Genomic DNA, 24,219 nt, shown 5'->3' on the forward strand with positions numbered 1-24,219 from the left:
TGCGTACCGACATCAGAAAACATATGGTAGATAACGCAATGATTGCCCTACTACGTTATTCATTCATACCCGTGCGCCCGCACACACACACACACACACACACACACGCACGGACATACGCACGCACGCACACGCACACACACACACACACACACGTACGGACATACGCACACGCGCACACGCACACACACAAATGGACTATTGCTGCTCTATTTTAACATCTGTTTGTGATTATTGTTGAAACCAGTTTCCAACGACTCCCATATAAAGCTAATATGAAACCCCCCTCTGCCAGCCTCTGAAGTAGGCTCCCGTGACTTGCCTTAGAGACACACATTAAAAAACGCTTTATAAAGCACAAGGCTCTGAGGACTTCGGGGGAGGTAGTAGGCCTCTACATAATCGCAAGTGTTTCGAAGGTGTCTTCTCGCGATTAAACCACCATTTTATGTCACGGTTGGTATTCTTCTTCGTCCCCACTGTCAATCCTGGAGTTTTACCAACAGACATGCAAAAGCACTTCAGGTTACCAAGGAAACAGATGGGTGAGAATCTGTGACTATAGTTTAGCACAAGTGCCATATGAAGGGAGAGGGAGAGGGAGAGAGAGAGAGAGAGAGAGAGAGAGAGAGAGAGAGAGAGAGAGAGAGAGAGAGAGAGAGAGAGAGAGAGAGAGAGAGAGAGAGAGAGAGAGAGAAACAAAATATGTGTACTACTTCCCATATACATTCTGTTGGGATTTCTTTGACATTCACTTCATGTTATTATATATATTCATCTTCATTTTCATATATATCTGATTGCAGTATATTTGCTGTGACATATGATCTAATTTTATGTAATGTAATTGTATTTAATAGGGGCAGTATGCACCGTCTTTGTTGCTTTCCATGCCAGGATTTTAATTGATCCATTTTAGTTTTTGAATTATTCAGGGTCTGTTTTGCATTTGATTGCAGTGTAGATCAATTACAGTGCAACTCATCAGACTCTGACTGTGTACAACGGTGTAATGTTGTTACACCGCAGCTAAAGGTGTGTGCACTACAGTAGTGGTTGTGTGTGTGTGTGTGTGTGTGTGTATTAGAGAGAAAATGAGAGACAGAGAGATAAGAGACAGGGTGACAGTGAGGCAGAGTGGGAAGAGATGATGAGAGACGTGTGCGTGCGTCGGTATGTGTGTGCGTGTGCGTCTGCATGTGAGAGTTGGAAGAGAAGGAGAGATGTGTGTATGTGTGTGTCTGTGTGTGTGTGTCTGTCTGTGTGTCTGTGTGTGTGAGTGTGTGTGTCCAGCATACATCAAAGCTCCATGGTTGACTGGATGGTTGTGTGTTGACTACAACTGTGTTTGTTTACGCGCTAATGATGTGCTTGTGCATCGCATATAACTATGAGTGTATGCGTGCTGCTAGCAGAGGCAAACGAGCGGCTGTACTACCGTTTCTTTGAGTACTACAGCAGCTAACTGTAAATGTATGTGTATTAGCTATGCAGCTAATACAGCCAACCCACGTAAAACAAACGTTGGTTATACAGCTACCAGCAGTGTGTTTGTGTACCACACAGGTTATTTGTAGCTGAGGATGGTGTGTATGTTCACCATGCAGTCTGCACCATGCTGTTTGTTATTGTTGACGGTGTATTTCTGTACCACATGGTGTGTTTGTTATTGTTGATGGTGTATTTGTGCACCATGCAGTCGGTTTGTGATGGTACACGGTGTATTCGTGTACCACTTAGTCTCTGTTTCTTATGGTTGACCGTGTGTCTGTGTACCACACGGTGTGTTCGTTACGGTTGACGTTGTATTTATGTATCATGCAGTGTTTTTGCAACAGTTGGCGGTGGATTTGTTTATGACGCGGTCTATTTTAGCGGTTAACAGGGTGTGTGTGTGTCTGTGTTTGTGTGTGGTTACCACATAGACACTTTATAACCTTGTATTTGTGTACCAGACAGAGTTACCAGATTTTGTAACGGTGCATTTGTGTATCACACATTTCTATTCTAGACACCCCAGTCTATTTGTGTTATCATTTAACAGTGTGTTTGTGTAAAACAGTCTATTTGTGTAAATGTTTAACAGGGTGGGTATGTGCGTGCGTGCATGTGTGAGTTCCACACAGACTCTTTGCAACCTTGCCTTTGTGTACAACAGTCTAATTATAATGGTGCATTTGTGTATTACCCAGTCTATTTGTGTTACCGGTTACAGTTACACTGTGTGTGTGTGTGTGTGTGTGTGTGTGTGTGTGTGTGTGTGCGTGCGTGCGTGCGTGCGTGCATGTGTGAGTTCCACACAGATTCTTTGTAACCTTGTGGTTGGGTACCACATGGTCTGCTTGTTAAGCGGGCACTGGTTGCCGTGAAAAATGTCTTCTGTGTGACCCAAGGCCCCCGGCGACCCCAACAACTCCAAACAGCTCGTGAAAACACTTGATCTCATTCCCTTGTGCGTGTGACGTGACATGTCAGACCTTGTGTTGGTCAACGGAAACGGGACACGGTTTCCGAAACACAAACGCTGTTTCCTCTCACAGCATTATCAAGACACGTATCCCAACGGAGGCGAAGGCGAGACACGAAAAAGCCTTCATAATAAATTCAGGAAAACAGCCAGGGAAACTGTGGAAACCAGAGGCGACAACAAACAGACAAACGTCCCCAAGAGTCCAAAACCGGGAGAGCAAAGTACACTGAAAGGACACTTCACAAACATCAGAGTCAATAATGGCTGCTGCTTTTCCAACAGCTGTTTGGTGGGGATTGGGGTCGAAGAAAATTAACCGTGGACTGATTGGCAGGTCATTGCTATTTGCATGTTGGGAAGCCGCTGGGGAAATCAGAGGGGAGGCCAGGAGTCACTGGGCTGGCTTGCTGGGTTGTCATTCCAGGGGTCTAACCCTGGCAGTGGCCACTCGATACGGTTGACGGCTGATTCTGCATTGTCTGGGGTGGCTGTCTTTGGGCTTTAAGGGGTAAAACCAACAAAAAACTCATTCTGATTGTAAAGCGTCATGGACATCCCCCATATTGTAATCGTTGAAAAGGTTTAAAAGAGATCAAATAAAGGAGTAAGCCAAATCTGTTTAACATAATGAATGTACAAAGGTACAAGATTATTTACCCACTGTATTTTTTAACAAATATTTTATGTTTTTTTTGCCAGTCAAGTAGTGCTTGAAAATGGTTTAGAGTGCTTTCTACTGTTTTGTTTGGATAATTTTGACTAAATAGGGTATCAGTACATAGTCTGTCGCCACTGATAAGACTAGACATGCACACGTCTCATCAGCAGTTTTTTTTGAATTTGAACCCAGAAGAACTTGGATAAACTAACCACCACAAACACCAACAACAAATGCTACTCAAAACACAGGAGAAAGGCAACTTATTGATACATCGGAAGTGTACTTTAAATAAAAAATCCCTTCTTTAGAGCGCCATTTTTTCTTTTTTTTACAACAAAATACATTTGTTACTTCCACTGCTGTGTACTGTGTACTCGTTTCGTAAACAAGGACATTTCATAATACTTTGAATATCAATAATCAATCAAAATAATTAAACAATAGTTTCAATATCACAATCATAACATCCATATTGCTACATATAGCTTAGCACAGGTTGAGCTACAAGAGTCGCTATCTCAATAGTAATAAGAATAGAAGTGATATGAGCACTCCACCAGAAGATATATATTTCATTGTTCAAGATTATTGTCTAACAACGTTTTTCATTCACATTTTATACATATGTTGGTTTTCATATTAAATATGATATCCATTGATTCCACATATTTGTATATGTATATACATATACCTATATATTTAGATATACAGATATTTATAGATGTATATAGATCCACATATATCAACTGATATTATACAGTACATAAACGTGGCCAACCGCTATCAATCATCATGTCAATCATGTCATTTCAGGGAAAAACTTTGATGAATTTGCCTCTCGAGAAACATAGTGATCCAACATCAACATCCCAGCATGCTTCAGGGTCAGGGCAGTGAGGTAGCGCCAGCTGTCCGCACCGCCGCCCATCCATGACTGCTCCAGAGGTCCATTTGTCATTACCTGCGCCCTGAGCTAGGCATCACTCCGATGGGGAGTCCCCATCAAAAACCAGCTCATGGGGACTTGATGAGAGGTGGTGATTGACAGGTACCTCAACCACCACCTCCACCAGTACCTTCATCCCCACCCACCTCCAACAGCATCATCACCTCCACCCCCAGTGTCACTGCTTACTCCAACTCCCCCAGCAACACCACCACCTTTACCTTCACCACCCCCACTCCCACCATCACCATCACCACCAACAGCTTCACCACCACCAGCAACACCACCATCACCACAACCACCTCCATCCCCCTCACCTCCACCACCGTCATCATCACCACCGTCATCATCACCACCACCGCTGCTACTCCTTCTGCTCCTTCTGTGGGGGACCTACACTGTGCTCAAAATATAACTAGTTGTCGCCATGACAACACTGCCATGGTACTACTCTCTGTTCTCAGAGTGTGCCTCGGTGGAGTTTCCCTGTCGTCTGTTGTATTCTGTTTACTGGGGGTTGAACTCTCCCCGGGGTCTCAGGTGAACCTTCTCTTCCAGGTGGAGGAATTATTATGTATGTCGATGTGAGAGATACACAATTCTCGTTTTTTTTTCCCCCAATCATCTGCACCTTTTTCAGTCCGCGCACCGCGCTACTTACCATAAGCCCCACGCTGAGATGACCACATTTCAAAAGACGTATAATTCCCCCTCTCCATCGAAGCCGAGATCAGAAAGTCGCCGCGGTAGCCTCTCGCACCTTCATCACGGTTACCCCCTGTGAACCACAGGGACTCAAGTGATTAGCCGCCACTTAAACACAGTGCTCCCCCCCCCCACACCACTCCCCACACACCCCACCCCCCCCCCCCCCCCCCCCCCCACTAACTAGCCTGATTAGCTTGATTAGCCCAGCACGCTAACTGTCGCTGCACCCCCCCCTGTTCCGCCGCCGCTGCTGCTGGTTGCGCTGGCGGCGCTGGCGGCGGCGGCGGGGGCGGCGGCCGTCTCGTGCCGGGGCAGGGAGCTGAGCAGCGAGCCCATCCGGTGCAGCGAGGTGCCCTTGGTCGGGCCCTCGCTGCCCACCGTGGACAGCGGGAAGCTCTCGTAGCTCTCGGGCACGGCGCGGCGCTGCGCGCACTGGCAGCGCTGCAGCGTGCTCTTCAGCTCCTTCTGGAAGTTGCTGTTGAGGAAGCCGTACACCACCGGGTTGACGCACGTGGACGCCATGGCCGTCAGGTGGCAGGCGGAGAAGACGGCGTCGTGCTGGCAGGCGGGCAGCGCCTGGTGGTTCCAGTCAAACAGCGTGTTGAACACCGTCAGCGGCAGCCAGCACAGGGCGAAGGCGGCCACGATGGCGGCCAGCATGGCATTGATGCGCCGCGCCCCCTGCGTCTTGCGGCTGCGCTCCATCATGTCCCTGCGGAGACGGAAGGGCACACAAGACGGGGATGCGCCGTCGGTCGCTGTCGTTGTCGCACGCCGCTCAATGCCACGCGCTCCCTTGCGGGGTGCCGGGGTGCATTGTGGGACGTGGGTTTTTATGTAAATGATGAAAGGTGGCTTCGTGTGGTGATGGGGGTCTCCCTGGAGGGAAGGGGGGGGGGGGGGGGGATGAGGGAGTTTCTACTGTCAAATGAAAGGTTGACGCTAGCTGTATAATCCATATATCCACCTGTCAGTTCGCTGCCATTTAAGTGTCGGTTCCCGCTGAGACGCAGGGGAATATACGTGTGTGTTAGGGGCCCGGATAGACTCGTGGTTAGGGGGGTTTCCACTTTCAGCTCGAAGTGTACTGGGTTCGATGGCAAATGTCCAACATATCGGGTGCCTTGGCAGTTGCTGTTACATTTAGTTTTACCGGTTTGTACCACTGCAGTTTCTGCGTGAGTCAACCCTACGGCATGTGTTTCTGATGTGTTTTGGTGCAAGTTGTACATTTTTTTTACACATTTTCCCTTTTTTGCTTCGCTAGAAACTAACAGGCAACCAGTTTTCCCCTGTAGGCATCCTTGAGCACGATGCCATCGCAATTCACATCATCTACCTGCTCCTTGTTAAAGCTGAATCTGAAGTCTCCATCTATCGCTGTGGATAAAAGTGTCTCTGGAGTCTCTACCGAGTAAGTTAGGGCATCTTTGCTCTCGGATGCCTACGGATTGACTGTAGGACCTTGGCGGTATGAACCCCGGGGAATATTTCATCTTCAATCAGTGGTCCTGCCCGCCCATAACAAGCGACGCATTACCCAATCAACAAATGGAACAATCAACCAATCAACTCATTTATATTCAAGGGAGGGTTTCCTGAGGAAAACATTGTTAAATATAAATTAGTCTTGGGGGCGCACCTGTGGTTCACCGGGGAAGAGCGAAGAGTACCATACAGGCTCAGTCCTGAACACAGCGACCCAGGTTCGAATCCTGCCCGTGGTCAATTGCTGCATGTCCTCTCCCTCTATCTCCCATACCTTCTTCTATATCTCACTATAGCTGCTTTCACATATGGACGTACAACCGTCTATTCTCCCGCTATTCTCCCGAAGGGCCTTATATGTGAATGACATATCCTGACGTTGGACCTCCTGAAAAAAGACTACCCCTATAATAAAGCATAAAAATCTAAAAATTATATATATATATAAATGAGACCTGCGTCGTCGGAGGCGCAGGAAGATGCGAAGGTAGCAGTAGAGCACCAGCAGCAAGGGGAGGCAGTACTGGAAGAGCAGCAGGGAGGTGGTGTAGGCCAGCCGGTGCTTCTCGGTGGGCCACAGCTCCATACAGATCAGGTGGTCCCTGGAGACGAAGAGAGAGAAAATAGACATGAACACATGCTTCAAGTTCAAGCGCTTTCATTGGTCAAATGCACAACATGACAGGCAAAGCAGTCATAGCCGGCAATGACATTTTTGTATCCCAAGCTCTCCTTAACAATGCAGAAAATTAAAAATAAAAATAGTATTAGAAGATAGTGTAAGGGAAGGGAGGGAGACATGTTGTAATTAGATAAGGTTGAGGGTGTTTTTCACCGGATCTACAGTAACTTATTGTAAAATATTGCATAATCGCATCTGAACCGATTTAAATACTGACACAGTTCTATTTGTTTGTGTGCTTTTCTTTTTTTTGTTGGTTTAGGATCTCAACGGCTGTTTCATCTTCAAATGATGTATTTTGCGAGGTCCTGGTGGACGTGTTGTTATTAAGTTTTTAGGTTTTTTCGATTTTTGAGTTTATTTAAGCCATTGAAGTCCCACCCTCAATGTGCCAAATATGGATGTTTTTCACTGCAGTTGGTAAATATTATTCAAAAAATTTCAACGGCGCAGAAGGAAAATCAATCGATAGATATATGGCTGGTGACAAGGAGAAAGAATGAGAGAAAGCAGGAGAGGCCATTCCTTTGACAACTCATTCACTCTTCTAAACCAAGATAAATTGACGCCCACACATGTGTGACCAATCAAGTTCAAAGCTGAAGCATCACGTCCATGCTGGTGAATTGCAGCACCGCATACAAACGTTCAACAGACACAGAAGCATGATTCAGATCACTCCCACTCAATAACCAATATAACGTTTCCTCCCCACCCACCTCAAACTGCTCAACTCAAATCACAGTTACTTGTCATGCAAGCAGCTTTTTACCATTCAGCTTTTCAACATTTTAGACTAATGTTAACATGCACTGGCATGCAGTCCGCCTCACATGTCTTGTTGGATACAGGGAATGGGTTAACCTAGCGAATTGTTAAATCTTTGCACTTGATTCTATGAACATCCTTACTGTACCGACAGCGATACATTGTTTCACCTTCTCATGACACATATACTTATTTTAAATTGCTTTGGATGAAAGGGTCTGATAAATGCCCTTAATGTAAATGAAAATGCCTTAAAAGCAGTGCATCCTTGTGCCACTCAACCAGAGCGCCTAAGGTCCGAGTACAGTGGTCTGAACCCATCCCACCGGCCCACCTGAAGGGGTTGGTGGGCAGGCTGGCGTTGTGCAGCGGGGAGTCGGTGAGGATGTTGAAGGAGAGGAAGGGCAGGGAGATGAAGCAGGCCACCAGCCAGGTGAGGCCCACGGCCAGGTAGGAGTGGCCAGCGGCCGGGGACCAGCCCGTGGGGTGCAGGATCAGCTGGTGGCGCTCCAGGGAGATGAGCACCATGGAGAAGATGGACACGGTCACCGACATGCACTGGACGAACGGGGTCACCTGGGTGGAGAGGGGAAAGGGTCAGAGTGAGCTGCCTGGGGCTTGAGAGGGAGGAGGAAGGGGGGGTGGAGGAGGAGGAGGAGATGAGGTGGAGGAAAAGGAGGAGGTGGAGATGGTGGAGGAGGAGGAAGTGGAGGAGGTGGAGGAGGAGGAAGAGGAGGAGGAGGAGGTGGGAGAGGACAAGGACAAGGACAAGGAGTGGGAAGAAGAGGAATTAAAGGAGGAGCAGGAGGAGGTGGGGGGAGAAGGAGGAGGAAGAGGAGGGAAGGGGAAGGACAGAGTCGAACTGCAAGACAGGAGGAAGAGATACGTACACTGTCAGGGATTAATAACTTTGGTTTGTCTTGTGTTTAGGGAGGAGGTGCAGAGGAACATGGGGAGGAAAGAAAAGGAGTAGGGGGAGGGGAGGAGGTGGAGGGGGGGATGGGAGGGAGGAGGGGAGAAGGAAAAAATAGGGTAGACGAGATAGATTGGATGTGCCATGTGTACTCACGCTGACCAAATCAATACATCTTTATTTATACATTTGGACAAGTCTGTGTATGTGCAAGAAGGCTGTGCAGTTTCAATGTGTGAGCAATGATTCTATCTGCAAATGTTGGCTAGTCTGTGTAAATGTTGGGTCCGCTTGCCAGTATATTCTTTGAGGGAGTACAAGTGTGTGTTTATGTGAGCCTGCCGTGTATATGTGTGTGTGTTTGTGTGAAAGCACATGTGTGTGGGTGTCTGTGTGTGTGTGTGTGTGTGTGTCTGTGTGTCTGTGAGTGACAGTGTGCCAACAGGCACGAATATGATGTGCGTGTCCCTGTCTGTGTGTGTTTACGAGCGGGCACGTGCGTGCGCGTGCGTGTGCGTGTACACGTGCATGTGCGTTGGCTTCACCTTGCACAGGGCCTCCCCCAGCACCCAGTGGTCCATGAGGGTGTAGATGACCGTGACGGGCAGGCACACCAGACACATGAGGATGTCCGAGCACGACAGGTTGGCGATCAGGATGTTGGTGACGTTGCGCAGCTCCTGTTGCCTGGCGATGATGTACACCAGGCCCGCGTTGCCCAGCAGACCCACGGCGATCACCGTGCTGTAGGCCACGATCAGGAAGGTGGCTCCGCCCACCGAGGGCGGGCACAGGGTGTTCTCTGTCCAATCGGAGCCGCCGCCGCCGCCGCCGCCGCCGCCGCCCTCCCCCGACCCGCCGGGGCCGCTCTCCCCCGACCCACCGGGGCCGCCGCCGGGGCCGCTGCTGTTATTGGACATCTCCAAGATCGACAAGAATGGCTGAACTTTTCCAGTGTCCGGCGTGTGGATGAGGAAGTGGGTGGGGGGGGGGGGGGGGGGGGGGGTTGGAGCTGGGGGGCAGGGGGCGGTATGACGGGGGAGGGGGGGGTATAGTAGGGGGGGGCGAGGGGAGGGAGGGAGGCCGGGGCTGTGCAAAGTTCTATCAAAACACTCCCTTTCAAAGTGCCCCCTTTTCTTGACTACGGGTCGTTAGGATGACGACAGGAAGCCGTAGGCCCCGCCCCCCGCTCTACAGCCCCTCCATGGCGGGTCGCCGGGGGGGGGGGGGGGGGGGCTTCTTCACGGAGGGGTGGGCGTTGTCGGTGATGGGCGACAGTAACCCAGGAGACGAACCATAGTTTCTGTATCGGTGTCTATATGCTGCTTTCGTGCGAGCGGAGGAGGAGTGGTGCAGGGTCAGGAGATGGAGGGTGGGGGGGGGGGGGGGGGGGAGAGGGGGGGAGGGGCCTGGTGGGCGGTACAACAGTGGCCTTAACTTCCCCTTGAGAGAAGAAAAAAGAAAGACAGAGAGCTGAGAGAGGGACAGAGAGACAGACAGAGAGAGGGAGCTGACGATGTGGCGGAGGGAGCTGTGAAGAGGACCCCCGGGGGGTTCAGAGAGTGAAGGCCCAGGGGAACAGGGGGGGGGGGGGGGGGGAGTTGCAGGGAGAGCTGTCAGACGGGGGGGGGGAGGGGGGATAGCTGTGAAAAATAAAAAAGACAAGGTCAGACTTTGTGATTAAACACGTTCTTCCTTTCGCTATGACTTTTTCGCCTGGCTTTCATTCCACGTATACGATACGCTTTTCTTTGCTTTTCCGTGACATGACATTGGCCCATTTCTTAGTCTTTGATTTCTCCCCTGTGCTGTCAAGCGACAGTCTTTCACTGTCTTTCCTTTCTTTTATTATTTTTATTTTTTATAAGATGGCTGCATTGCTGTTTCTTTCTGGTTGCTCCCTGTGGAAGGTCCCTCGGGAGGAGGGCTGGAATAGTGACCTTAAAGGAACATTTGGGGACCTTTCATCCTGGATCTTGTTTTCCCATCACTTTGGGTTCAGGGGACAACAATTTTGAAAATTGTTCCGGTATTGAGCGAGAACGCTGCAGCTGTTATCGGCATTATGGAAAGTATCCCTACCGAGAAACCTAACTTGATTCTTTACCTTTCACTCGATCACGGTTTGTTATTGTGGCGTCCGACCAAGTCTCGCTCATCAAGAAGTCTCGTGAGAGTTGAGTTGTGGCAGGAAGAGGACTGTGGGAACATGATGGGGAGAAGGAGAGAGGCGGGTTTGTGGTGTTCTCTTCACAGAGTGGAGTGAAGGACAGTTGAGATCGTGAGGACAATAGGGAAATATACTGCAACATGCGCAACAATGAGATTTCAGCTCCAGATCAACGGAAAGGTACAAGAAAGAATGTGGGACCTACACACTAACACACACACAAACAGACACACACAAGGAGGAATTTAGCAGACAAGGTAAAAAATGGGAGGTTAATTGCTGTTTGCTGTCATCCTCATCAGTACACTTGCCACTCTTCCAGACGCACAACTCAATTATGTGGTGAGATTAAACAAAAGAGATTAACAGATTATCCTTGCCATGCCGCATTTGTGTGTGTGTGTGTGTGTGTGTGTGTGTGTGTAAATGTGTGATTGAGGGAGTGAGTGAGTCAGCGATTGAGTTGCGTGTGCATGTGTCAGTGTGAGAAAGCGTGACTCAGTGTGTGTGTGCGTGTGTGTGTGTGCGCGCACATGAGAGAGAGAGTGAGTCACTGTGTGTGTGTGTGTTTGTGTGTGTGTGTGATTTACACATACACAAAAATCTCCGGGTTGACTGCAACAAAAACAACTTACAAACCAACCCTGATAAAAGCTCCCTCTAAACCCCGTACATGAGATGCACTCATACATATGTATACGCCTAAACTGTACGCCCACGATAGTTCCCCCCCTAAACGTAGGCATGCAGTAAAGTAGATAATTTGAAAGCAATGTGAAATTGTACATAGCCTGAGGCTTATCCCTCCTTTCTGACCTCATGGAAGTCCTCATTTCACACTTCTCTAGTCTGTGAGGGGTAAACGCTTGGGGATTGGAGTGAGCTGGTTTGCTAGGGCTGACTACAGATTCTAGAATCTGCCCTACCTCTCTTCACATCGGTTGCCCGGCTGATGGGGGGAAAACGACGCATGCTAGTGTTTAGGGTGTTCCACTGAGTCCCTGCTGAAAGGTTCTTGGTTGAATCCCAAAAGTTTACCCTTGGCGCGTGGAAGACAACCGTCATGTCCGACTGAAGCACAAAACGTATTTACTTCCGGACCATGCCCGTAGCCAGCTATGAGGTCACCCAGGTCCGGGCCTCTGTCATTTTTCAAAAGATAAAAAATACAATTTGAAACTAAATACAACTGTATACAAAATCAGCGGTTGAGAACTGCTTATGCTTATTAGTGCTTATTCAGTTGAGACTTGTTACTTAGGCAACCCCCCCCCTCCGCTCCGGGATCAGGGGCGTGGCAGTCCCTTGAACCACTCACTGGCCACGCCATTCGCGGAGAACATAATGACTTAGCCTTAAACCTGTCGCAGAGGGGCTGCGACTGAATACAGCGCTACCGAAAGCGGCCCGAGCCCCTGCGATTCGAGAGGTTTATGAAAATGTCGCCCCTTTCAGCCCTCGCACAATTAACCTCTTCGCCTGCACCTGTCGGCAGCGAGAGTAAGCAGCTGCGAGAGACGTCCTCGGGGTCCAGGAACACTGGCATCCACACACACACACACACACACACACACACGTAGAGCTGCTCATTCCCCCAGAAGGGGAGGGAAGTGTAGCTCATCACCTCATCAGTCTGGAGGAGGACACAGCCGTTCGGGCTAATGTTGAATCGGAAGGTGAGGAAAGTGCCGAGCGCGACGCCACATCAGCCAGCTCCAGCCAATGATCAAATACTCTTAGCCGGATTCACATCAAACCATGGCTTCACTATTGCACTCTGTCCGAAGAGTGGGCCCCAGCACAGTGTTCCGGCCTGCACTTCACAAATGAGAGTTGCCTTACCATCAGATGAAAGAGCAGACGCCCACGTACACTGCCGTCAAGAGGCGAGACGGAGAGAGCAATAAGGTAGGTCTGCACCTCATCGCCGAGGAAACAGAACGCACGGCCGACTGCGGAGGGAGCCACACTTTTGATTGTACGATTTGAGAAGTCTGCATGGGATTTCTTTGCCTACCAGTGGGAATTCGAACCAGCCACCCTCCGGTTACCGGTCCAACTCCTTAACCAGTAGGCCACGGATGCCCAATAGCAGAGCTGAGTACCCTGATGGACCAACGCTGCCCAGAGCCGACGCAGTAGTAGTAGTAGTAGTAGTATATGTTTGATCCAGGAGGATTTCATCATCCAACAAGAAAATCCAACATCAAAGACGTGTCCAAAGCGCAGTCTCCCTATCCTGTCCTTAGTCCTTGTCACACAGCAGGTTAAAGTCAAGAGTGGTTGTGTGTTTTCCCGGGGACTGTTTAAGGGCTCTATTCACATGCGGCAATGACTCCAATCATTGATAAAGGCTACGTTCACACACAGCAGTGACCCCCACGTCCAACCGCAACATTGAGTCACCGGGACCACACTGGAACACCCACTCATCACAACAGTCACAAGTGGCTCTCCTCGGCGCGCTCCACTTCCCTCACTAATAACACATGAATCTCTCCCTGTCACCTAACAGAAACCCCGCTCTAATTCCCCCCTTCTCCCTCTTCGCACTCCTGGTGTAAGAAGCCGAGGAACACACTGTGCTTTTGGATACTTTATTTTAACATTGCGGGGTAAGCATTGCCCGGGCTACGTCGATGAGGTCTAGTTGAAAAAAAAAAAGACGCCTCCCATAGCTGAGAGCGTTTAAACTTTACTATTCTAGACCTAGAGTGAATTTTGAGACAGGGTCAATAATGAGCCGGTAGGGCTCAGGACAGCGTGCTCTCAAGGACGCCACCAGGCATTGGGGATTGATTCTGGCGTACCTTTTGGCAGGGAGGCGAGCGCTAAACCACCATACTATCCTCCAGCCACAAAGCTAGACGTGTGGACCCAAACAGAGGAGGGGGAAGAATAGGCCTTCACAATCCCCCCCCCCCTCCTTTTGTCTCCCATTCTCTGAGGAGAATACCAATGGAAGACAAGCGGTTCTGCAGCGGCAAGGACCGCACGGTCGGCTGCCAAAACCGTTTTTCTCCCGAGATTGACCTCGCTCGATCATCATTTGTGATGTCGTCCCATTTGTGGTGTCGCCCATGTCACATGTGACCGATGTGTCACCTGATTACAAACATTTGAGCCTGGGTGTGCCTGTCAGCGGGGGGGAAGATGTTGAGGTAGAGGTGATTCAGAGTTCCAGAACCTCAATCCGTCTGCGACATGCTCCTCGGATCATCACTGTCAGGTGCTTGGGTACCGGCTCACAGCTGGGTTTGTCTGTGATATATTTTCTGACGCTGGCAATTAGTCTCTCGGTGTTCGCCGGAGACCAGTGTCTAGTCTAATGAACAACACAGCCCTGCCGAGCCGTTTCAGCAAAACACAAAAGTGTGCGTGTGTGTATCACACACGCACATGCAAATACCCACCCCCCCCCACCCCCCCGTCTCTCCCCCTCCTCCTCCCACTGGGGCTTCCTATTTTTGGACCTGGAATTATAAATAACGGAAATGAAAACTCTGAGGAGTTTAGTCTTCCCTCGCCGTGCGCTACATGTAACAGTGGCATCAAACGCAGCACCGCACAGACGGGGGTTTCAGACATCAATCGGGGTTCACAGTATATCCCCCTGTTGCAATTTGTAGTTTCCCTGTGAATTGATGGTCTTCTAAAGAGGGAAAAACTACTAATCAAAGAGGAAAATCATATCGGAGATATGAAATATTTGTATGCACACCAAATGTGTACTGCCGCAACAATGTCCTTCCATTTAGCACAAATCGTTTAACATTAATTACGTAGCGAACGGAAGCACATTTAGAATTCACCTTTAAACATGTCAATGTTCTGGAGGTTTAATAAGTTTCAGTCGAACAGTACAGGGAGAGGTGTTCATTCATCTCTCTCTGTCTGTTTCTCTCTCTCTCTCTCTCTCTCTCTCTCTCTCTCTCTCTCTCTCTCTCTCTCTCTCTCTCTCTCTCTCTCTCTCAGGGTCTGTTGTTAGCCAGGCAGGTAGAAAGCGTGTAGTGGTCTGCCTGTTACATTCATATCTTAAAGCCGCCCGGGGGAGGGCAATCTGTGTCAGGGACGGGAACAGGGAACCAGAGGTAATGCATCCCGGGTATGAATCCAATTGTGAGGCTTCATATCAAGGCAGGGTGGCAGGGTGAAACAAGAAGCCCTTAATTCCTACTTCTTACAGCATGCATTCCCCCGTAAATTGCAGTGACAAGTGTCTGCAAAATACATTCAATGTTACATTTGTGGGTAAAAGGTACTGTGTGTGCAAGGTACCGTCACATCAAGTGGCTTCTTAAGGGCTGAACAACAATGTGTATACTACATGCACACATACGCACGCACAGACGCACACACAAAAAATACCAAATGTGTACTTCTGCAACAATGTCCTTCCATTTAACACAAATCGTTTAACATTAATTACACAGCGAACGGAAGCACATTTAGAATTCACCTTTAAACATTTAAACACCCGCTGTCACTGTTCTGGAGGTTTAATAAGTTTCAGTCGAACAGTACAGGGAGAGGTGTTCATTCATCTCTCTGTCTCTGAGAGAGATGAATGAACATCTCTCTCAGTTCATTCATCTCTCAAGAACTATGCAAAACATAGGAAATGTTTTTACGTTCTGTTTAAATAGTGAATGTGCTAGTTCTGTTTCAATAGTGCAGTTGTGTCTCGGGTTCCATTCTGTTTTGCATAGTTCTTGAACGTTTCAGGGTCTTATCTTCATGGCTGAACACACTTATCCCACTTTTCACCCAGTGTATTGTAAGTAGCTGTTCAGATAGTGAATGCATTCACGCTCTTTGAATATGTTTTTAACGGGCTGTTTACTCGGGATGAAATATCTAAACAAACACTCAACTTTGCCTCTTTTAAAACATTTGTCAATGGACCACTGCACGTTCGGAAATTCCCTTGGGAAAGTTATCATTTGGATCTGCGCCATGACAGGCATTTTCTGGGATCTCTTTTGGGATTCAAATAAAGAAACTGTCCATATCTGGTCATTCTAAACTGGTGAAGCCATCAAGTTGAGTCATCCTGACTCAAATAAATATAATATATAAATATCACAACACCACAGAGAATTATTCCCAGAACTTATATCCCCAGAGCACAAACCCACTTTGGAATTAATTTGTCTTGGGACCAATGAATATATTCAGTGAGTAACGGGCGGATTCCACTTTTAATTAATTTACCCTTTCTATTTAAATGGTGACATTTGTCAAATATGCCTCTGAAACATCATTCGTTTCCACCATTCCAGATTCTTCCGGTTTTCTGAATACTTTCAGAAAACCTTTCAGAAAATACTTATTTCTTCTTTCTTTCAACCATTTGAACGATGCAGTGGGAACACCAGTCTGAGCGGGAAAATACTGTAAACGTCCCTTATTCGAACTTAGCATAATGACACGTTCAAATTCTCATGGTCATCTCTGTAAGACAGATTCTCAGTTTTGCGTGACTCTGCCTAACCGACGCCACTAACTGATTCTGATTCATTGAAGTGAGGTTCTGTGTAGTGTCTTCTGAAGTCCATCTCTTATCCTCGACTCACAGGGCTACACGCCGAGTGCAGGCAGAGCTGCTCGTCTCTCAGTCTTGACTCTTGTAGCTCAGAGGCAGAGGCAGGCAGGCAGAGAATTCCACCTTCATTGCGCCTTGGAAATTCCTTGCTACAGTGGTGTGGTTTTAAGGTAGAGCTTGAGGGTTAGTTCAAGTCCTGGGTTATTGATCTTCTGAAAGTCATTAGTTTGCATGTCAGGTTGAATATTGGGTTGCGGAGGAGTTTGGTAAAGTGATCCCTTCTTGGTTTTGAATTTCTTTCATTTATTTTATCAATCCAATCTCGCCTTATTTCCTCGCCTATTTCCTTCCTCTGTCCCTTCCTCTGCCCTCCACTCCTCTGAACCATATCGTATCTTAATCCCTATTCTCCTCTCCACGCTACTTCTCTTCTCTCCTCTCCTCCCCTCCACTCCCCTCTCCTCCACTCTCCTCTCCTCCACTCCCCTCTCCTCTCCACTCTTCTGCTCCCCTCTCCTGCCCTCTACGCTTCTCCGCTCTTCTCTCCTCCTCTCCTCCCCTCCCCTCTCCTCCCTTCTCCTCTCCTCTGTACTCCTCCCCTCCCCTCTCCTCTGTACTCCTCCCCTCCCCTCTCCTCTCCACCGTACTCCTCTCCCCCTTATTCTTCCGGCTGTGCTCTTTATCATACGTTATCTCGCCCAATCTTATCTCATTGTGTTGCGTCTCCCTCTCGCTGCCCCGCCCTTCCCTTCTCCCCTCCCCTCCTCTCCTCTCCCCTCCTCTCTCCTCTCCGTATCTTGTTTGGTCTTCCCTTGACTTCTCATCTCCTATTATCCAGCCTACCTGCTCCTCAATCACCTTCCCACCCCCCCCAACTGTAAGTGCGGCTCTCCCTCCAGTAATCAGCAGGTGAGACCGGGGATCAGACAGCTCTCTATAGGGCTGCCGCCGCCGCTGAATGCCTATCAAGCTGCCCGCCGTCCAGTACCCACTGCTGTTTCTGACCCCCCAGAATCTGTGGGGGGGCTTTGTCCAATCACATCTATATCTATATATATCTATCTATCTCTACTGGGAAGGCTTTCTCCAACCAACACTACCTGGTCAAGCATAGGCTCTGTGAATAGTGGGGGCTATTCCCCACTATTCATTTCGCCTTCGGCGAATAATTGTTTTAGTATATACTACACGTGAACACTCCAAAAATAAACAAGATAACACTTTTTTCCCAGGATTTATTTGTTTTTATTAGCGGGTTATTTGTGTTTATTAGCGTGACGCGACGACCGAAAACAATATCGCGAGTTTGAGATCTCAATCATGGGATATTGCCCAATATCTATATATATATAATATTTTAGTTTATCGTGATTTAAGGATAACTGCATTCAGCAATTTGTATGATATTGTGATATGTGATAAGAATATAATTTGTATTCATCTCAGTATACAATGATGACCAATAAAGTGGACCAAAATAGTATTATAGTAATAGTAATATTTTCGAAAAATGTTTAGTTTGAAATTGTTTGTTTTTTGACAGATATTTTCAGCAATGAACACAACAATCACTATTCATTCAGAAAAATTAGGGACGACAATTTTCCAAACAAGGGCATGGGATGAACCCTATAACAAAACCATGATAACTTCACCCCTGTGTCAGTCTCTGTCTACAGGAGAGCAACAACATGTACAGACAGAGTTAGAGAAAGAGAGAGAGAGAGAGAGAGAGAAAGAGAGAGAGAGAATGTGTGTGTGTGTGTGTGTGTGTGTGTGAGAGAGAGAGAGAGAGAGAGAGAGAGAGAGAGAGAGAGAGAGAGAGAGAGAGAGAGAGAGAGAGAGAGAGAGAGAGAGAGAGAGAGAGAGAGAGAGAGAGAGAGAGAGAGAGAGAGCGTCAGAGAGTTAGAGAGAGAGAGCGATAGAATGAAGAGAGAGAGGGGGGGGGGGGGGGGGGGGGAGCGAGAGAACGAAAGAGTTAGAGAGAGAGAAAGAGGGGCGAGAGGGTTTAAACTGTATAATGAATGCGACTGTATCACATTACAGCTTTGGTTACTTCTTTTTTTTAAATTAAATTTGATTAGTGTTGTTATTTACATATGCCTACACACATCTGTATATATATATATATATATATATATATATATATATATATATATATATATATATATATATATCTTTCTCCAGTTGTCACCGAAATATGCCATGAACTCTCAACATCGGCGAGTTATCCTCCTCTGGCTCCATCAATGTCCCTGACGCGCTGCGTAAAGACGCTACACATCTACACGCTACACGCTACACAAGTCCTGTCATTAATTTGTTGTCGACCGGCTTCATTGTTGGCTCCTAAACCCCATGAGCTGACACATGGGTAATATTGAATAAGATAGGCCTGTCCTCTGGATCACATCCCCCCGCGACCCTACCGCTGTGACAGTGGGCGCCTGGTCCCTTGATCTCCAAACAGATGTGAAGCCCCCGCTACAGGACAACTCTTTTTGGTGTTGTTTCTTAAACCGCGCCACGCCGAATTAAAACACAGATATTGTTATCACCTATAACAGGTGACGAGATCACTTACCTGTGTGCGATCGGAGCGTCGAGGAGACGGGACTCTCGCGGTCTACAGCAGCAGCGACGAGCTGTGTGCCGCAAAACGCGTGTGAAGAAAAAGAATCGCGCTGTTTCTGCCCCTTTTCTTTCCCGCCTCAAAAGGCACCGCGGGATGACGGCTGCTGCTCCGCCGGAGACGCGCGTTAAGTTTGGCACGGGGAGCGAGCGGTTGCGCAGTAGGTTTAGAGAGGTCTGTGTGTGTCTCGCAAGTGTGTCAATGGTGGGAGAGCAAAACAATAAGGGAGGGAAATCCAAAAAAATTGCCCTGATTGTTTTTTTGTTTTTATTCAAATCAGCTATGAACACACAGAGGTGCATCTACTGACGTTTTACCGAGAACCGCGTCAGAAAGACAACACTATTGCCTTTAGGATAACGTGACACCCGCCGGAAGCATCCCCATTCACAATCCAAGTGTGAAGGGACTTTTCGTTGAGGACATCAGATGAGAGTTTCTGTGTTACTCATGAGGGTTAGGAACGCGAATGCGTCGGTCTAAATGACCGTCTGGTCGCCATAGCGTCCTTTATCTGTCACAGTCCTACAGATGTTACGTAATGTAGACTAGAATGGCACACGGTCCCCAGAGGTTTTCCAAGCCCACGCAAGACAGGATCTAGTATAGAATATAGCACACATTGCTTTAGACCTACTTCAACCATCACCGTGCAAAATAATACTATTGAAAATATCAACTTTGAAATCAACAAGAATAAAAAAAAATATATATATATATATATATTTATAATATTTTAAATACAAAATAACAACATAGTCTTGTTTATTACCATTACACTTAGGTTTAGGACTAGTGTTAGGGCTAGGTTTAGGGCTTAGGGCTAGGTTTAGGACTAGCATTAGGGCTAGTTTTAGGGCTAGGTTTAGGGCTTAGGGCTAGGGTTAGGGCTAGGTATAGGGTTAAGGGCTGGGTTTTCAGTTAGAGCTGATCTCACTATGCTGCTTTGCTGCACCTCCAGTTGATGAATGCTCCATTTCCTGTTACCCTGCGCTATGGACTGTGGAGGGATGAGGTATTTCTCAGACATTGTGTGAAGGTGTCTTCGCAGCTCAGGACCTTGGCTGAAACTGAAGATTCTCCCTCCAGGAACGATGTATCAGGGAGTAATTAATAACAAGGAATACGAGAGCACTATGTGATGACACAGTGTGAGGCAACATCACCAGCATGTGCACAAGTGTTGCAGTTGATAGTGTGGCTATTACAATGCACACTCTCTGTATTCTGTTGTGTATATATTCATGTGGCCTATATAAAACATATTGAGTACATCATGTCTTTTCTTTGCTGCATACCATGTGGCTCATTAAACAAGAGTGTTGCAATGCACAACTGTTTCAGTACGGAGGCCCATAGGACTAACAGAGATCACACTGCTGATATGAATATTAGGAATATCTATATCCCAACAAAGCTCAGATAAAGTCAGAAGTTCACTAGCACTGTTTCAGCAACCAAAAAATTCAAATCAATCGCTGATGTTCGGACGTTGCAGCGGATTTAACGTGAAGCCACGCAAAAGCTATATGCCAATTAAGCTTTCTTTGAGAATAATTCTCAGATTGAAAGGTTCAAAGGTGAACCCCAGTCTCTTTGAAGTTTTCATCATGTCATCATTCCACTCATAATGTGTCACATTGACACAAGCTCTTTGAGCTCAGAATGCTGTTTTCCACTTGATTCTCAGTTGCTGGGGTAACCATTTTCCATCCACAAGACGGTAGTGTACATTCCTCAAGCGGTCATTAAGGTTATTTTTGTGTCTGCGCAAAAAAGGTCAAGGAAGCTTTTTGCGAGGGGAAGACTGACTTTTCAATGCGGACGACCTCCTGCGATCTCCCTAGCATTTGGGACTGAGCGCCCTTCTGAAGGGGTCTTCATGTTTGACCTCTGAAGTGAGCTTTCCCCTCCGTCTCCTGTCTCCACACACTCTCAGAGAGACCAGACGCACGGGAAAGCTCTAATAAAGAGGCACAACACAGTAGTGAGAAATACAAAGGAACTACGTCTATCTATGTGTCCAAGTGAAAAAATGAAATAAATGGAAAATAGAGTCGTCATAATAAAAAAAAGAATATATATATATATATATATATATATATATAGACATATATATGTCTATATATATATATACAGTATCTGCAGTATCTGCCATGATGATGTATGTGGGCTTCATCAATATGAAAGTTGCTGCTTTGAAATTCATTGGAATGTTACACACTTCTGACCACAGAAAACATGAATAAAGTTAGTATGAATAATGTATGAAAAATTGTCCATTGATGCTATTAGCACAAAGAACCACCACTCATGTCTTTACCCTTTGATATATGTTATTTCATTTTAATATAATTAATACGATTGCATCACAGTACTGTCCTCTCATTTCCATCACCCCACCTTAAATACTCTAAGGTAACAGTGTCGATGAACTGAAGTCAAAGTCCTCCACAAACCGCTTCTCTTCACGATTGGCTGAAGCACGGTTAAAGAGGCGGATCCCCAAGCTTCCCAGGCCACTTGAACAACCAGGTCAAGGGCACTCCTCCTAGCCCCTTGGTTAGAGTGACATCCCTGACATGTTTCCCCCAATTAGGCACTCCCCTTTGAGGGCTTCAAGACACTCTCCATCACTCGCCTCACTGAGGAAGTGAGGATCATGAGACTGTGGTCCGTACTCATCCCGTGGACCACAGTTGCGAATCAATAAACGTAGTAAACGAATGAATGATTGATCTGAACCAGCACAAATGCATGCATCTTCATTGAGTGTTATCATTGCACCGCATGGAAAAACACCATCATTTTTTGGGGGATTATGGTGTGGTAGCAGCCCCCCCCCTCCCCAGCCCCCCTTTCTAATGGGATTTTGAGAAGTACGGCCTCAGCAGTGCATTGTGAAGCACTTCCCTCCCGGGGGCCAGAATAACCACCACCCTTGCATGCAGACACATGAATCCCAGAGTGATGCATGGTGTCGATTTCCTGTGTTTTAGGGCTGAATAAAGAGCTTATCTCTGGCCCGGGGAAGAGGGGAGATAAAGGCGCCCTTCTTCCGAAGGAGCTATTTGAAGGAGAACTCTACAGGGGGGGGATAGGATTCAACGTATGCTGGAGGACTTCAGTCTCCACTGCCCTGTTCCAGTAGCAGAGCAGTAGAAGGTGTGGGAAGCTGCACGTTGCATCAGCATTGTGCTGTGTTGAACCTTCCACCGGCTCTCGAGTTCACAAACACTATCTGGGGTTTAGGAGCTTGTGCTCACAAACTAAAGTTTACAAACTCCAGATTTTCCAAGTTTGAGAGTCTAGAACTTGGAAAAGAGTCTAAATCTGTATGCTCTTGAATTGAAAAGTTCTAGCCTTTACAAGCTCCAGAGTTTAGAATCTAGAGTCAAGCTTTAGAGTGTTGACGTTTGTAAGCTCTAGAGTAAACTAGCTCTAGAACATACAAGCTGACGAGTTTACCAGCTTTTGGGTTAACCAGCTGTAGTGTTTACCAAATTTCACAAGCTAGAGTCTAGATGTTTGTAAGATCTAGGGTTTACCAGCTCAAGCATAAACTAGCTCCAGATTTCACAAGCTAGAGTCTAGACGTTTGTCAGATCTAGTGTTTACCTACACTACCTACTCTACAGTTTGTAAGCCCCTGTGTTTTCTCTTCAAGTATCTCTTATTTCCAGGTCATTGCTCAAGTGCTTAGCATTCTCCTGTTTGTTAGAAAATAAATGCTCAGGAGAATGATTTATTGCCACCACTCTATCTACATAACACTCAAGATCAACTTTTGAAGTAAGCTAACATTGACTTCAAATGTCATTTATAATACCACTATTGCTAAACAGTTGTCATCTGTAATTCATAACATAACCACGATTGTTGACAATGGGGTGACGGGTTTATATACATCACTTCATGAGGTGAAGTTTTCATTTATACTGATGGTACATACATGGTGCTTTTGGTCCGATCCGTCTGGTTTCCAAACAACCAATGCCCATGCCTCCCTTAACTATACTCTAAATGTCATTGTCATCTATCAGTGTTATGATTCTCCAAATGCTCAAGTTTGAGAAATCATTGCTTTGTTCCTCCCGATCCAATTCAAATTCACTCTTGGAGTTTGATTGCTTTGTAAGATCCGAGTCGAGTCGATGACACTGTGATAGCCGAAATCGTAGAATCTGTAAGTTACCAGCTTCTCCTTTATACTTTATCTCACATCATCCATGCTTACCGATAGTGTTATTTCAAGCGACTGTATTGCTGCATGTACACTGGTGAACTGAGTCGGCGGGTAAGGCAGCCAAGCCCTCTCCTGTTGGCTTCATTAAGGCCTGGAAGATCTCCACCCATTAAAAATGCATGTTTTAATACAGACGAGAAATTGTGGTCATTTTTTTTTGTAACTCTGCATACAAGTATTGCCAACGTATCTGACTGTGGACTTGGTGTACTCACTCAAACAGGCAAAAACTAGCTCACTCACTCACCAATCCCCTCAGTGTCCTCCCTCAGGATTACATCAGGACTAACTATCCATATCCAGCACCCAGAGAAGCTGTTCTCCATGTTCTCCTTATCATTTGTGGATGTATTCTTGCAACTGTGTTGTTGTTTTTGCTGTTGGTTTTAATTTGTTCTCCTCTGATGTTATTTTCTGCTCTCATTGATTTCCATACCAGTTAGCAAGCATTTATTCACAGAACTGGAACACACATACACGCACGCACGCACGCACACACCCGTACACACCCGTACACACACACATGCTCACGTGCAACCGTGCACCTGCACCAAATCATCTCGTCAGTAGCGTAAATGCCACAGTCAATGGTGGCCACCTCTGGCTCCGAATGACTGAACCCTGACTGTTCCGGCGACAGGCTCCTCCCCCAGTGATTCAGCTCTCCCTGTGCCCTCCCCAGCGCTGCTCCCCAGCCCCGTCCACCACCCATGCTCCTCAGCCCCGTCTCTGTCCCCGCTCCCCAGCCCAGACAGAGCAGCCTGCCTCCCCCACGCTCCCGCTCTTATCTCCCGGCTCCTGGTTGTGGTTCTTATTGCCTTGTCTTCGCTCGCTGTTATATCATCTCTTATGGCTCTCTCTTTTTTCTTTCCAAGTGCATTTTTTTGATGCCTTATTGTTTTTGCATTCACACAATTCTCTGTTGGTCTTACTGTGATCTCCATTTCAGTGGTTATGATTGTGTTCATTGGTTTTGCTTATTTTTTACAA

At 47.1% G+C, this 24,219-nt stretch overlaps 1 protein-coding gene across 1 annotated transcript; it reads right to left on the minus strand.

Annotated features, from left to right (window-relative positions):
• Positions 1–4,983: 4,983 nt before the first annotated feature.
• Positions 4,984–9,556, minus strand: npy8ar (neuropeptide Y receptor Y8a; the record flags this gene model as incomplete). Its single annotated transcript, XM_084486346.1, has 4 exons — positions 4,984–5,497; positions 6,729–6,875; positions 8,058–8,299; positions 9,182–9,556. The coding sequence occupies 4 exons, from the start codon at positions 9,554–9,556 to the stop codon at positions 4,984–4,986; spliced, it is 1,278 nt and encodes a 425-aa protein (XP_084342472.1).
• Between the last annotated feature and the right edge of the window lie 14,663 nt (positions 9,557–24,219).

Source organism: Micromesistius poutassou (genome assembly GCF_964030765.1).
Source record: "Micromesistius poutassou genome assembly, chromosome: 22".
NCBI classification, from domain to species: Eukaryota; Metazoa; Chordata; class Actinopteri; order Gadiformes; family Gadidae; genus Micromesistius; species Micromesistius poutassou.